Source organism: Phocoena phocoena, chromosome 13 (assembly GCF_963924675.1).
Source record: "Phocoena phocoena chromosome 13, mPhoPho1.1, whole genome shotgun sequence".
Classification (NCBI taxonomy): Eukaryota; Metazoa; Chordata; class Mammalia; order Artiodactyla; family Phocoenidae; genus Phocoena; species Phocoena phocoena.
Genome location: NC_089231.1, coordinates 59,489,207 through 59,506,588, shown reverse-complemented (window position 1 = coordinate 59,506,588; position 17,382 = coordinate 59,489,207). Strand labels below are relative to the sequence as shown.

The 17,382-nt window shown below is 39.1% G+C and overlaps 1 protein-coding gene across 1 annotated transcript in view; it reads right to left on the bottom strand.

Annotated features, from left to right (window-relative positions):
* Positions 1–17,382, bottom strand: part of PTPRM (protein tyrosine phosphatase receptor type M) — a 570,916-nt gene that overhangs the window by 315,520 nt on the left and 238,014 nt on the right. Inside the window, exon 8 of the mRNA XM_065889474.1 lies at positions 381–689. Within this exon, the coding sequence (XP_065745546.1) occupies positions 381–689 (309 nt within the window). The remainder of the gene's footprint in view (positions 1–380; positions 690–17,382) is intronic.

The following is a 17,382-nucleotide window of genomic DNA, read 5'->3' as shown; positions in this document are numbered from 1 at the left end:
TGAACTATGAAAAATGTTTCAGAATGCTGTTTGAATAAGCATTTCTTATAAATAATCGAATACCCGGAACAACACTTCTTCAGTCCAACATGATGATAAAACTTGAATGAAGAACTACTTAGAGCCATACAGAATAATCATATGTAGAAAAGTAATTATATGACTCATAAAAATTAAAATAAGCTTCTGGATCTTTATTCCCTTTACCCCTTCTAATCAGTGCTTCAGTATACAGCAGCACAGATATACATGTGTGTTATTCAACCCAGTAAGTAATTCTTCCTTCCATTTTCAGTGTAAAGGTCTCAATTAGAAAGAAACATGAGCTCCTTTTTAAAAAGACTGTCTTTCCCATAAACATAACACTTGAAAGTACTCACGATCTTCATCTGTCTGTACTACGAGTTCTTGGCTCTCCTTCCGTCCCTCGGGATTCATGAGGATGAGTTTCACACTGACGTTGGTGTACGGGGAGAGGTTGGTGATGGTGTGTTGAGGGTGTGAGTTATCCGTGTCCCAGCTTACTTCTTCTCTCACTTGTTCCTGCCCTCCGACCTTGTAACAGTAGTGGACTGTGAGGTTGTAACTATGGCAACGAGTCACGTTATACCCAAATGGCTCCCAGCGGAGAGTGATTTGTCGAGATTTGACTTCGACGACTTCCAATTTTCTTGGGCCACGCATGGGATCTAAGATGCAAAAGAATGAAAAAGAGAACATAAGAGAAAATAATAATAAACGTTCCAGTGAAGCCCAGGTATCACAGATAATCCTCCTTATCCCCAGTATCTTGTCTTCTCTTCTTCCATATGAATAAAACACCTAAATCTTAGATGGGCATGAGGCCACCCAGAATAAGGACTAAAATTTCCAGTCTCTTCTGCAGTGAGGTCTGTCCTTCTACCCAAGTTCTGGTGGATAGCATACAACGTGAGACATCAAGAATGGATTCTGGGCAGTGTCTTTGAAAGGAAGGGGCTCACCATCCTTGTTCCTCCTTCCTTCCTATTAGCTTGATTGAGGATAGGGTGTCTCACGCTCATGCAGCCATGATGGACCATAATGTGCTTAAACATTAAGAATTCAAAGCAATGATGATGAAGAACCCAGGGTTCCTGATAATCACTGCACTGTCATACCATCCCTGAAGGGTCTACTTCCAAAATTTTCATTAGAGAGAAATACAGTGCTTTTATCTAAGGCTCTTTCCTCTGGGGCTCTGATACACAAAAGCAGTCTTAATGCTAATTGATGTATATATTTTTTATCTTTTTAAGATAATTCATCATTATGTAATTGGAAAACAGAGTAAAAGCTTGAGAATTCAGCATGAAATAATACAATGATTAAAGAGCATAAACAGATTAAAGAGCATAAACAGATTAAAGAGCATAAACAGAACTCCAGGCCTTGTTGGGTTGTGATTTGTAGAGAATTCCACACAGTCAATGCTGAAGTAGTTCTTTACTACCCCTGATCAGGTCTTGGTGTTGTTTCTTAGTCAAAGCTCCAGGGACAGAGTTTCGAGCTTAGAAATCTAAATGAAACGCAGGGAATATAAGCATTCTGATGGGCTTAAAAGGAAGAATATATACAGAGAAGGCTTTCTTTTTATACATATCTCTTCTTTTATTGAAGTATAGTTGATTAACAATGTTGTGTTAATTTCTGCTATACAGTGATTCAGTTATACATATATATGTATATATGTACACATTCTTTTTTAATATTCTTTTCAGTATGGTTTATCATAGGATATTAAATATAGTTCCCTATGCTATACAGTAGGACCTCGTAGTTTATGAGAAAGCTTAAACTTGTTTATGAAATGATGATGAAAATAAAGTAATACTAACTACATAACATTTACTGAGCCCTTATTACGTACCTTACACTCTTCTAAGAATTTACCTTTCATGGGATGGGGAAAACCTAATCTAAAATACTTTGCTTTAGTATATCCATACATACAATTGATCCATATATTTTGATTTTTGTTTTCCTGAATGTGGTCACTTTTATGAATTTATATATGAATTTATGAATTTATGAATTTATGAATTTATATAAAGAGATCTATAATTGGAAAGTGAAAATAAGCATGAAAACTTGAGAAATAATAGCTACCAGGGGTAGAAGGACGTGCTCCCACTCCCTCTTGCGGGAGCACCAGAATCACAACTAACTGCTGAACAATCACCGGCAGGAAGACACTGGAACTCACCAGAAAAGATGCTCCACATCCAAAGACAAAGGAGAAGCCGCAATGAGACGGCAGGAGGGGCGCAATCACAGTAAAATCAAACCTCATATCTGCTGGGTGGGTGACTCACAAACTGGAGAACACTTATACCACAGAAGTCCACCCACTGGAGTGAAGGTTCTGAGCCCCAGGTCAGGCTTCCCAAACTGGGGGTCCGGCAACGGGAGGAGGAATTCCTAGAGAATCAGACTTTGAAGGCTACCAGGATTTGACTTCGACAGGACTAGGGGAAACAGAGACTCCACTCGTGGAGGGCACACAAAAAGTAGTGTGGGCATCGGGACCCAGGGGAAGAAGCAGTGACCCCACAGGAGACTGAACCACACCTACCTGCTAGTGTTGGAGGGTTTCCTGCAGAGGCGGGGGGGTGGTGGCTGTGGCTCACCATGGGGACAAGGACACTGGCGGCAGAAGTTCTGGGAAGTACTCCTTGGTGCAAGCCCTCTGGGAGTCTGCCATTAGCCCCACCAAAGAGCCTGGGTGGGCTCCAGTGTTGGGTCGCCTCAGGCCAAACAACCAACAGGGAGGGAACCCAGGCCCACCCATCAGCAGACAAGCAGATTAAAGTTTTACTGAGCTCTGCCCACCAGAGCAACAGCCAGCTCTACCCACCACCAGTCCCTCCCATCAGGAACTTGCACAAGCTTCTTAGACAGCCTCATCCACCAGAAGGCAGACAGCAGAAGCAAAAAGAACTACAATCCTGCAGCCTGTGAAACAAAAACCACATTCACAGAAAGATAGACAAGATGAAAAGGCTATGTACCAGATGAAGGAACAAGATAAAACCCCAGAAAAACAACTAAATGAAGTAGAGATAGGCAACCTTCCAGAAAAAGAATTCAGAATAATGATAATGAAGATGATCCAGGAGCTTGGAAAAAGAATGGAGGCATGATTGAGAAGATGCAAGAAATGTTTAACAAAGATCTAGAAAAATTAAAGGACAAACAACAGAGATAAACAATACAGTAACTGAAATGAAAACTACACTAGAAGGAAACAATAGCAGAAAAACTGAGGCTGAAGAACACATAAGTGACCTGGAAAACAGAAAGGTGGAATTCACTGCTGCAGAACACACTAAAGAAAAAAGAATGAAAAGAAATGAGGACAACCTAAGAGACCTCTGGGACAACATTAAACGCAACAACATTCGCATTATAGGGGTCCCAGAAGGAGAAGAGAGAGAGAAAGGACACGAGAAAATATCTGAAGACATTACAGTCAAAAACTTCCCTAACATGGGAAAGGAAATAGCCACCCAAGTCCAGGAAGCACAGACAGACCCAGGCAGGATAAACCCAAGGAGAAACAGGCCGAGACACAGAGTTATGAAATTGGCAAAAATTAAAGACAAAGAAAAATTATTAAAAGCAGCAAGGGAAAAACAACAAATAACATACAAGGGAACTCCCATAAGGTTAACAGCTGATTTCTCAGCAGAAACTCTACAAGCTGGAAGGGAGTGGCATGATATACTTTAAGTGATGAAAGGGAAGAACCTACAACCAAGATTACTCTACCTGGCAAGGATCTCACTCAGATTCAACGGAAAAATCAAAAGATTTACAGACAAGCAAAAGCTAAGAGATTTCAGTACCACCAAACCAGCTCTACAACAAATGCTAAAGGAACTTCTCTAAGTGGGAAACACAAGAGAGGAAAAGGACGTACAAAAACAAACCCAAATCAATTAAGAAAATGGTAATAGGAACATACATATTGATAATTACCCTAAATGTGAATGGATTAAATGCTCCAACCAAAAGACAGAGACTTGCTGAATGGATACAAAAACAAGACCCATGTATATGCTGTCTACAAAAGACCCACTTCAGACCTAGGGACACATACAGACTGAAAGTGAGGGTATGGAAAAAGATATTCCATGCAAATGGAAATCAAAAGAAAGCTGGAGTAGCTATACTCATATCAGATAAAATAGACTTTAAAGTAAAGAATTTTACAAGAGACAAGGAAGGACACTACATAATGATCAGGGGATCAATCCAAGAAGAAGATATAACAATTATAAATATATATGCACCCAACATAGGAGCACCTCAATACATAAGGCAACTGCTAACAGTTATAAAATAGGAAATCAACAGTAACACAATAATAGTGGTGGACTTTAACACCTCACTTACACCAATGGACAGATCATCCAAGATGAAAATAAATAAGGCAACAGAAGCTTTAAATGACACAAAAGACCAGATAGATTTAACTGATATTTATAGGACATTCCATCCAAAAACAGCAGATTACACTTTCTTCTCAAGTGCTCATGGAACATTCTCCAGGACAGATCACATCTTGGGTCACAAATCAAGCCTCAGTAAATTTAAGAAAATTGTAATCATATCAAGCATCTTTTCTGACCACAACGCTATGAGATTAGAAATGAATTACAGGGAAGAAAAAGTAAAAAACACAAACACATGGAGGCTAAACAATACATTACTAAATAACCAAGAAATCACTGAAGAAATCAGAGAGGAAATCAAAAAAAACTAGAGACAAATGACAATGAAAACACAATGATCCAAAACTTACGGGATGCAGCAAAAGCAGTTCTAAGAGGGAAGCTTATAGCTATACAAGCCTACCTCAAGAAACAAGAAAAATCTCAAATAAAAAATCTAAACTTACTCCTAAAGGAACTATAGGAAGAAGAATAAACAAAACCCAAAGTTAGCAGAAGAAAAGAAATCATAAAGATCAGAGCAGAAATATATGAAATAGAAAAAAAGAAAACAGTAACAAAGATCAATAAAACTATCTTTGAGAAGATAAACAAAATTGATAAACCATTAACCAGACTGATCAAGAAAAAGAGGGAGAGGACTCAAATCAATAAAATTAGAAATGAAAAAAGAGAAGTTACAACAGGCACCACAGAAATACAAAGCATCCTAAGAGACTACTACAAGCAACTCTACGCCAATAAAATGGACAATTGGAAGAAATGGACAAACTTTTAGAAAGGTATAACCTTCCAAGACTGAACCAGGAAGAAATAGAAAATATGAACAGACTAATCACAAGCAATGAAATTGAAACTGTGATTAAAAATCTTCCAACAGGGGCTTCCCTGGTGGTGCAGTGGTTGAGAGTCCGCCTGCCGGTGCGGGGGACATGGGTTCGTGCCCCGGTCTGGGAGGATCCTGCATGCTGTGGAGCGGCTGGGCCCATAAGCCATGGCCGCTGAGCCTGCGTGTCTGGAGCCTGTGCTCCACAACGGGAGAGGCCACAGCAGGGAGAGGCCGGCGTACCACAAAAAAAAAACCCAAAAAACAAAACGACAACAAAAAAATCTTCCAACAGGGCTTCCCTGGTGGCGCAGTGGTTGAGAGTCCGCCTGCCGATGCAGGGGACATGGGTTTGTGCCCCAGTCCAGGAGGATCCCACATGCCGCGGAGCAGATGGGCCTGTGAGCCATGGCCGCTGGGCCTGCGCATCCAGAGCCTCTGCTCCACAACGGGAGAGGCCACAACAGTGAGAGGCCCACCTACCGCAAAAAAAAAAAAAAATCTTCCAACAAACAAAAGTCCAGGACCAGATGGCCTCACAGGTGAATTCTATCAAACATTTAGAGAAGAGCTAACACCCATCCTTCTCAAACTCTTCCAAAAAACTGCAGAGGAAGGAACACTCCCAAACTCATTCTATGAGGTCACCATCATCCTGATACCAAAACCAGGCCAAGACGCTACAAAAAAAGAAAATTACAGACCAATATCACTGATGAATATAGATGCAAAAATCCTCAACAAAATACTAGCAAACAGAATCCAACAACACATTAAAAGGATCATACACCATGACCAAGTGGGATTTATTCTAGGGATGCAAGGATTCTTCAATACACACAAATCAATCAATGTGATATACCATATTAACAAACTGAAGAATAAAAACCATATGATCTTCTCAATAGATGCAGAAAAAGCTTTTGACAAAATTCAACACCCATTTATGATAAAAACTCTCCAAAAGGTGGGAATAGAGGGAAACTACCTCAACATAATAAAGGCCATATATGAAAACCCCAGGGCAAACATTATTCTCAATGGTGAAAAACTGAAAGCATTTCCTCTAAGATCAGGAACAAGACAAGGATGTCCACTCTCACCACTATTATTAAACATAGTTGTGGAAGTCCTAGCCATGGCAATCAGAGAAGAAAAAGAAATTAAAGGAATACAAACCAGAAAACAAGAAGTAAAACTGTCACTGTTTGCAGATGACATGATACTATACATAGAGAATCCTAAAGATGCCACCAGAAAATTACAAGAGCTAATCAATGAATTTGGTAAAGTTGCAGGATACAAAATTAATGCACAGAAATCTCTTGCATTCCTATACACTAATGATAAAAAATATGAAAGAGAAATTAAGGAAACACACCCATTTACCACTGCAACAAAAAGTATAAAATAGCTAGGAATAAACCTACCTAGGGAGAGAAAACACCTGTATGCAGAAAACTATAAGACACTGATGAAAGAAATTAAAGATGATACCAACAGATGGAGAGACATACCACGTTCTTGGATTGGAAGAATCAATATTGTGAAAACGACTATACTACCCAAAGCAATCTACAGATTCAATGCAATCCCTATCAAATTACCAATGGCATTTTTTATGGAAGTAGAACAAAAAATCTTAAAATTTGTATGGAGACACAAAACACCGTAAATAGCCAATGCAGTCTTGAGGGAAAGAAACGGAGCTGGAGGAATCAGACTCCCTGACTTCAGACTATACTACAAAGCTACAGTAATCAAGACAATATGGTACTGGCACAAAAACAGAAACATAGATCAATGGAACAAGATAGAAAGCCCAGAGATAAACCCACGCACCTATGGGCAACTAATCTATGACAAAGGTGGCAAGGATATACAATGGAGAAGACAGAGTCTCTTCAATAAGTGGTGCTGAGAAAACTGGATAGCTACATGTAAAAGAATGAAATTAGAACACTACCTAACACCATACACAAAAGTAAACTCAAAATGGATTAGAGACTTAAATGTAAGACCAGACACCATGAAACTCTTAGAGGAAAACATAGGAAAAACACTCTTTGACATAAATCACAGCAAGATCTTTTTTGATCCACCTCCTAGAGTAATGGAAATAAAAACAAAAATAAACAAATGGGACCTAATGAAACTTCAAAGCTTTTGCACAGCAAAGGAAACCATAAACAAGATGAAAAGACAACCCTCAGAATGGGAGAGAATATTCGCAAATGAATCAACGGACAAAGGATTAATCTCCAGAATATATAAATAGCTCATGAAGCTCAATATTAAAAAAACAAACAACCCAATGCAAAAATGGGCAGAAGACCTAAATAGACATTTCTCCAAAGAAAACATACAAGACATACAAGAAGCACATGAAAAGCTGCTTAACATCACTAATTATTAGAGAAATGCAAGTCAAAACTACAATGAGGTATCACCTCACACCAGTTAGAATGGGCATCACCAGAAAATCTATGAACAACAAATGCTGGAGAGGGTGTGGGGAAAAGGGAACACTCTTGCACTGTTGGTGGGAATGTAAATTCATACAGCCACTATGGAGAACAGTATGGAGGTTCCTTAAGAAACTAAAAATAGAATTACCATATGACCCAGCAATCCCACTACTGGGCACATACCCAGAGAAAACCATAATTCAAAAAGACACATGCACCCCAATGTTTATTGCAGCACTATTTACAATAGCCAGGTCATGGAAGCAACCTAAATGCCCATCGACAGACGAATGGAGAAAGATGTGGTACATATATACAATGGAATATTACTCAGCCATAAAAAGGAACAAAATTGGGTCATTTGTTGAGACATGGATGGACTTAGAGACTGTCATACAGAGTGAAGTAAGTCAGAAAGAGAAAAACAAATATCGTATATTAATGCATGTATGTGGAACGTAGAAAAATGGTACAGATGAACCGGTTTGCAGGGCAGAAATTGAGACATAGATGTAGAGAACAATCGTATGGACACCAAGGTGGGAAAGTCGTGGGGGGGTGGTGGTGGTGGTGTGATGAATTGGGTGATTGGGATTGACATGTATACACTGATGTGTGTAAAACTGATGGCTAATAAGAACGTGCTGTATAAAATAAAAAGAACATTATTGGAAGAGTAGGATATAATAACCAAGGATAGGGTTTATTAAAATAAAGCTGTAATTAGTATAAAAAAATAAAATCATTGATTAGCAAAACAAAACCAAAACAAACAAACAAAAAATAGCTACCACGTACTGTGTGTGTACTTACTATGTGTGAGTTGTTTTGTATATAATCTCTATTCCTCCAAACAATCCTGTGGCTTAAGTACTATTCTTCCCAATATAGAAATGAAAAAACTGTGGCCACGGTGGGTTCAATAACCCGTCCAAGGTCAAGGTTTGACTGTGGCTCTGAATTCATATGTCTGGTAATGAAATAGCATATGTTTCATTATCAAATCTACCACAGAGCCTCTACCAAAATAAAGAAAATTGGATAAAAAGAAATCAGGATGTAAAGATACTTAAAACTCCATCTGACACATTACCAAAGAATGTAAACTATAATAAAGGTCCCGTGTATCTCATCTTGAGACAAAAGTGCTGGGAAGAATCCTTCACCTTTCTCCTTCTGGTTCCATAGAAGAGGGGTCCAGGCCACGTTCCCCGGCCCAGCTTTTCCAGACAACCACACATACACTTTGTAGCTACTGGAAATTTGTCTGGACTATCATTGAAGTTCATATCTTGCTTTTTATTTGTGCATAAATTCCTTTTTTTCTTCATCATTTGGGACCTAGAGAGAACTCAGAGATGTCCCCTTTCCCTGTGACCTCCAAAAACTGAAAAAGTTTCATGTGAAATAATGTTCTGGGTTTATATTTGTGAGATGGGATTTATCGGCCAGGTATCTGTCCAAACCATAGCACGAGGTTAATAATGACCATTCACGCTACTCTATCCTGTAATAACTCTAGGAACCAAGGACAAGTGAGAAAAAATTCCCCAGGAGAATCCTGAGTGGACGATTTTCATGGAATGTTCCTTTTTACCAAATCAATTTTTTATATTTAAATTACCAGTGTTAGGGAAAATATAAATAAGTTACTTAGCAATAACATTGTAGGTGTTTTTCAGTCTAGTGACTTTTTACCATTTAAAGGCAATGTCTAATTTTATATAATGCTTCATTAGTTGAATGCTTACAAAAACTTTTAATAAGCTCCAGATCCCTTATATAAACAGATTAACATGCATCTCTTTGACCCTTTCCTTATTAATCACACGTCTCCACAAGGACTGTTCTAAGGTTTGCATCAATTTTACTTACTAAATGACTAAATGCTTCAGATATTAGTTTCAACTAGCAATGCATTCCTAACTTAATTTCACTAGAAAAACTACTTTCTCTTGCAGAAGGAAGCCTGCATCATTTTAATACGCCTTAGCCAAGAATACACACAGGTGAATTATGCCCCAGGACTAAAAAACACAGGTTCTATGTGTTTACTGGCCAAGTTGTCTTGAAATGCATGCTCCCCTCCCCTCTATTACCTCTCAGAATTCCATCACAGTAAAATTACGCCCTTCCGTAAACTTGCCAAGTCAAACAGCTAAGCCTAGCACAAACGACCACGTCCATGATCAAGCCTCCACAGCCCCTACTGTCATGAGTGGTATTAAGAGACCAGAGATAGAGGCTGAGTTCTGAGTCTTAGATGGAAGGAGGGTTGTGGTGACTGGCTTGCACCTTGTTCCCAGTCAACTGAAACAAAACCGTGTTAGGGAAGAGATTCCAAACAGAATATTTCTTTTAAAAAATATTTTAGGGCTTCCCTGGTGGCACAGTGGTTGGGAGTCCACCTGCCGGTGCAGGGGATACGGGTTCGTGCCCCAGTCCGGGAGGTTCCCACATGCCGCAGAGCGGCTGGGCCCGTGAGCCATGGCCGCTGAGCCTGTGCGTCTGGAGCCTGTGCTCTGCAACGGGAGAGGCCACAGTGGTGAGAGGCCCGCGTACTGCAAAAAAAAAAAAAAATTTATTTTATTGGAGTAGAGTTGATTTACAATGTTGTGTTAGTTTCACGTGTACAGCAAAGTGATTCAGTTATACATACACATATATTCATTCTTTTTAGATTCTTTTCTCATGTAGGTTATCACAGAATATTGGGTAGAGTTGCCTGTGCTATACAGTACGTCCTTGTTGGTTATCTATCATATACATGGTAGTGTGTATGTGTTCATCCCAAGCTCCTGATTTATCCGTTCCCCCCACGTTTCCCCTTTGGTAACCATAAGTTTGTTTTCGATATCTGTAAGTCTGCTTCTGTTTTTTTTTCTTTTTAAAAAGTATTTTAATATCATTTCCAAACAGAGTATTTCCATCTGTGCCCTTTGTGGACCTTTGCCTACTATAAGTACAGTTCTGTTGTGTCTCTTAATATGTCAATACCAACATGGTGGAGTCAAATCCTATCAACAAGGGGAGGGATGAGTCCTAAACGCTTCTCCCTTTAGTCAACAGCTTAAGAGAGAAGTTGAATCAATACGATGATGCAGGCGACACAGTCTACTGTCTCTTGCCAGGGCCCAAAGGCAAGCACTAAGTGAGATGGGAAATGACATCTGATAATACAGACTGAATGTCCTGGGCTACCAAGTACCTGTGATAATATCCCCTTTGACGATAGCATTGTTAGGCTATGTCCAGTGACTAAGGGCATCTGACAACCCTGTCAACTCATGCTAAGCAAACTGCCGGATTTCACTACTCCTTTTCTACTTTCCTTCTGCCATTCTGCAAAACCGAGCTCTGATGCAGTGATGACTTCTAATGATTACATCTTAATTTGGTGTTTTATAGCACCTTCATCTTCAGTGTTTCCGCCCGAACCGTGTCTATTAGGGTGCTGCAAGCTGTGAACGAGGCATTCCACAGGGACATTTCCCCTAGTGAGTTACGCTGACAATCGCTGAAGACTTTGAAGGGCACTGCTGTCGACACAGATCACACTGTGGGAAATAAACGGCAACTTCATAGATAGAAATGCGTAATTTCAGTCTGCTAATTGCAAGGCATTTCTGGGAGCAAAATGCAAATACTGCTCCCCAAATTTGGCAAACTATTACTACCATTCCATGTGCACAAAATAAATCTCTTAAGAGTCAGATAACAGGGTAGTTAATTATATTTACTAGTTGGAGGACATCTGCCTCTCTTTTCTTACAGTCCTAAAGATGCTTCGGAGGATGTGTGTGGATTCCAAGGCCAGTTCTCTTCACATCCCCTTGGCCCGCAGTAGGATGGGTAAATGAAGGCCCCGTTGGCACAAGTCATAAGGCCAGCAGATCCAGTCTGGGCTTACAGGCTCACGACAAGAGACCAGAACGGTGTCCCTGAGGAGTGTGGTGGCTGTCACGCCCCAAGCCTAGGCAGGGAGTTCCCATCAACTCCCTTGCTGGCACCACTGGCAGCATTTTTCCTTCTGTTGTCTTTCTGCCAGTTCGAGCCAGGTTTCAAGCAGAGGTGTCTGACACTTGCAATCCTGACCCGAGGGACCAGCGAGCCGGTCCTAGCCTCCAGCACTTTGGCATCCTATTTAATCAGGGATCCCGCCTCCTTCTACACTCAGTCCTCTTTTTCTACGGATAAGGGCAGAGACTGACTGATAGGATCAATCTCCATTGCAGGTTCAATTCACAGCTCATTTCTCTGGAACTCTGCTCTTTACCTTTCATTACTACTACAGTGCTTTTTCAGAAACTCAATTTCAGAACCTGTGAGATAGATCTGGGTGTAATTTTAGAATCCTGTCATTGATAATCAAAAACACAGATTACAAACCAAGGCTCCTGCTAACAGGTTTCTCTCTTCTGCCTCTTCATGGACTTGCCAGAGGTCTATTACAATAAAAGGAATAACAACCAGAATGGCACGGTGGGCCCCTTTTGTCATCTTCAGCTACTGAATTTCTGCCTTGCCAGTCACACAAAAGAGGTGACAAAATAATAAGGTAATAGCTTTATTTACTTTACTATTCAGTTAAATCAGAGGAGAGACCTGGTTAACTAGTATTTTATCTTGGACTACAGTCATTTAATATTCCTAGGCAGCAAAGGTTCCAGGCACATGGCACTGTTTGCAAGCAACATAGCTATAGTTTTTGAATTAGCCGATGTTTTCCATAGTTTAGAAAGTACCCTTTGTCAGTGTAGTTGAAGGTTCTGAAATATATCAACCTTTAACCTATGCTACCCTACGGCATTATATACCTGTGATGTAATTAAATAAATGAAAACTTGTCATAAGAATGACATGAATTTGAATAGCCTCTTCCACCAAAATACTTTTCACATTAGTAATTCTTACATCATGATTAGAATCAAGAAACACACTTGAAAATGATCTATTCTTAAATATACCACACAGTCCTATATAAAAGAATAGTTTCTTCCTAAAAAACAAGCTGAATTTCAAAAATAGTACGAAGAGCTGAAAAAACAGTCATTGAATAAATGAAGGCAAGGGCAGCCATGCCAAGCCTCATACGGAAGCAAACATTTTCCCACATCTCCTGGTTTAGGATGGACATATTCTTCACAATGTCTTTCCTGTTTTCCAAGTGGTGGTTTGGATTCAGCCTAAATCGTAAAGGTAAGTGACCCACTACATTATGTTGCTGGGAAATGGACTCTCCACGTATCAATTCTACCGATGATTCTAATTTTGATCGCTGTAGAAAGGTGGAATTCCTATTCATGTCTTATGGGAAATGTAAAGATTATCTTACATAACAAATTACTAGGGCACAGACCAAGGTGAGAACAGAGACCCTCTCAGGCAAGAGGGTAAGGCTGCACTCACGCTCTGAACGTGAGGGACCACTGACAGCCTGGAGGGAGCATTTACCTGTGGTGTCAGGTAACCCTAAAAGACTACTGTGTACAGACGCTTTGTTTAGTTTTTGGTTTGGTTTGTACATTAAAAAAATTTAAGTAAAAGGATACATCTTGGGTCTTTGGTTAGTCACCCTTGGTGTCTGGTTTTAGGCTAGTGTCACCAAGTCTTCTAGGATAATTTTTAAAAAGAATTTTAAGATTTAATGTTCTCAAGTAAAGAGTTTATTGAATGGGGGTTGGAAAAAAAGAGGGAATAAACAATTTACTGTTTTCAACCGTCCAAAATAAAGAAATGCTGGCATTGATAATGCACTCACTGACATTAATATCTGTCATATTTTATTCCACCTGAACTAACTGTAAAGAATAAGGGTAGGAGTCCCACAATAGTTGAAAGATGTTATTCTGTTAAATACAAAGTATCCTTTGCTGGTGTTAAAGTTTTTGAAATTTTAAGTAATAAGACCTTTAAAGCACATTGAAAAGTACAAAATAAAACAATCACCTGTACACCTACTAATATCAAATATTAACATAGGTGTTTTGCTTCAGATCACTTTTGATTAAAGAAATAAAATAGTGCTGATACAAATCCTTTCCATGTTCCTGCAGGCTACCTCAAGGTTATTATGTGTCATTCCCAGACATGGTTTTGTACTTTTATGACATGTATCTGGGATGCTTAAAATTTAACACAAATGCTACCATTCTCTGCAACTTGACTGGTTCAACATCAGCCAAGTTGAAATACATAGATCTAGTTTATATGTATAGATAGATCTAGTTTATATCTATAGATAGATCATATAGATCATTTTAACTGGTGTATCAAATTCCAGTAGATAAATGAACAATAGTTTACTTCGGCATGCCCCTACTGAGGAACAGACAGGTTGAGTCTACATTTTCTCTATTACAAGCGGTGAACAATAAGCAGCGGTACCAACAGGAAGTCCACACCTCTGACCTCCTGAAGCCAAATCTTTAGTGCACATTAAAGTCTGAGAAACTCTGAATTAGAGGAGTGTTTTTCAGAATGCAGGCTGGATCCCACAGGTCTTAGGTTAGCATTCATTTTAAAGAAAGAGATGGAAACTAAAACATTAGAGTGCATTTTAGGTTGAAACGTGAGGACTGTGCAGATTTTGTTTTAGTTCTACCTACACACGCTCCTGTAAATTTACAGGTGAGTGTATGACTGTGTCACAATGTAAAATACACTTCATACTGCAACAAGAGTGAAAAACACATATCTAAAGAAATTCTTCCCTGGGTCACCAGAAGATATGTATAGAAATGTTCTTAGCAGCATTGTTAACAAAAGAATAAGAAAGAAAAATGTGGGCTCTCCTGGTGGCGCAGTGGTTGAGAGTCTGCCTGCCAATGCAGGGGACATGGGTTTGTGCCCCAGTCTGGGAAGATCTCACATGCCGCGGAGCGGCTGGGCCCATGAGCCATGGCCGCTAAGCCTGCGTGTCCGGAGCCTGTGCTCCGCAATGGGAGAGGCCACAACGAGAGGCCCGCGTACCACAAAAAAAAAAAAAGAAAGAAAGGAAAATATGCCAACAATCTAAATATCTACTGACCAGAAAACAGACATATTTATACGATGGAAAAGAATTCCCGACACAAGCCTCTTAGATAACCTCATCCATCAGAGGGCAGACAGCAGAAGCAAGAAGAACTATAATTCTTCAGCCTGTGGAACAAAAACCACATTCACAGAAAGATAGACAAAATGAAAAGGCTATGTACCAGATGAAGGAACAAGATAAAACCCCAGAAAAACAACTAAATGAAGTGGAGATAGGCAACTTTCCAGAACAAAGAATTCAGAATAATCATAGTGAAGATGATCCAGGACCTCAGAAAAAGAAAGGAGGCAAAGATCAAGAAGGTGCAAGAAATGTTTAACAAAGACCTAGAAGAGTTAAAGAACAAACACCTAGAACAATTAAAAAACAAACAAACAGAGGTGAAAAATACAATAACTGAAATGAAAAATACCCTAGAAGGGATCAATAGCAGAATAACTGAGGCAGAAGAACAGATAAGTGACCTGGAAGACAGAATGGTGGAATTCACTGCCACAGAACAGAATAAAGAAAAAAGAATGTAAAGAACTGAAGACAGCCTAAGAGACTTCTGGGACAACATTAAACGCAACAACATTCACATTATAGGGGTCCCAGAAGGAGAAGAGAGAGAGAAAGGACGCGAGAAAATATTTGAAGAGATTATAGTCGAAAACTTCCCTAACGTGGGAAAGGAAATAGCCACCCTAATCCAGTTAGCACAGAGAGTCCCAGACCGGATAAACCCAAGGAGAAACAGGCCGAGATGCAGAGTTACAAAATTGGTAAAAATTAAAGACAAAGAAAAATTATTAAAAGCAACAAGGGAAAAACGACAAATAACATACAAGGGAACTCCCATAAGGCCAACAGCTGATTTCTCAACAGGAACTCTACAAGCTGGAAGGGAGTGGCACGATATATGTAAAGTGATGAAAGGGAAGAAGCTACAACCAAGATTACTCTACCTGGCAAGGATCTCACTCCGATTCAACAGAGATTCAAAGCTTTACAGATAAGCAAAAGCTAAGAGATTTCAGCACCACCAAACCAGCTCTACAACAAATGCTAAAGGAACTTCTCTAAGTGGGAAACACAGAGAAGAAAAGGACCTAAAAAACAAACTCAAAACAATTAAGAAAATGGTAATAGGAACCTACATATTGATAATTACCTTAAACGTGATTGGATTAAATGCTCCAACCAAAAGACACAGGTTTGCTGAATGGATACAAAAACAAGACCCATATATATGCTGTCTACAAGAGACCCACTTCAGACCTAGGGACACATACAGACTGAAAGTGAGGGTATGGAAAAAGATATTCCATGCAAATGGAAATCAAAAGAAAGCTGGAGTAGCAGTACTCATATCAGATAAAATAGACTTTAAAATAAAGAATGCCACAAGAGACAAGGAAGGACACTACATATGATCAAGGGATCAATCCAAGAAGAAGATATAACAATTATAAATATATATGCACCCAACATAGGAGCACCTCAATACATAAGGCAAATGCTAACAGCTCTAAAAGAGGAAATCGATAGTAACACAATAAGAATTGGGGACTTTAACACCTCACATACACCAATGGACAGATCATCCAGACAGAAAATTAATAAGAAACACGAGCTTTAAATGTCACAATAGATCAGATAGATTTAATTGATATTCATAGGACATTGCATTCAAAAACAGCAGATTACACTTTCTTCTCAAGTGCACACTAAACATTCTCCAGGGTAGATCACATCTTGGGTCACAAATCAAGCCTTGTTAAATTTAAGAAAATTGAAATCATATCAAGCATCTTTTCTGACCACAAAGCTATGAGGTTAGAAATCAATTACAGGGGAAAAAAATGTAAAAAAACAGAAAAACATGGAGCCTAAATAACACATTAGTAAATAACCAAGAGATTACTGAAGAAATCAGAGAGGAAATCAGAAAATACCTAGAGACAAATGACAACGAAAACACAATGATCCAAAACCTATGGGATGCAGCAAAAGCAGTTCTAAGAGGGAAGTTTATAGCAATACAGTTCTACCTCAAGAAACAAGGAAAATCTCAAATAAAGAATCTAACCTTACACCTAGAGGAACTAGAGAAAGAAGAACAAACAAAACCCAAAGTTAGTAGAAAGAAAGAAATCATAAAGATCAGAGCAGAAATAAATGTAATAGAAACAAAGAAAACAAAAGCAAAGATCAATACAACTAAAAGCTGGTTCTTTGATGAGATAAACAAAACTGATAAACCCTTAGCCAGACTCAGCAAGAAAAGGAAGGAGAGGACTCAAATCAATAAAATTAGAAACGAAAAAGGAGAAGTTACAACTGACACCACAGAAATACAAAGCATCCTAAAAGACTACTACAAGCAACTCTATGCCAATGAAATGGACAACCTGGAAGAAATGGACAAATTCTTAGAAAGGAATAACCTTCCAAGACTGAACCAGAGGGAAACAGAAAATATGACAGACCAATCACAAGTAATGAAATTGAAACTGTGATTAAAAATCTTCCAACAGACAAAAGTCCAGGACCAGATGGCTTCACAGGTGAATTCTATGAAACATTTAGAGA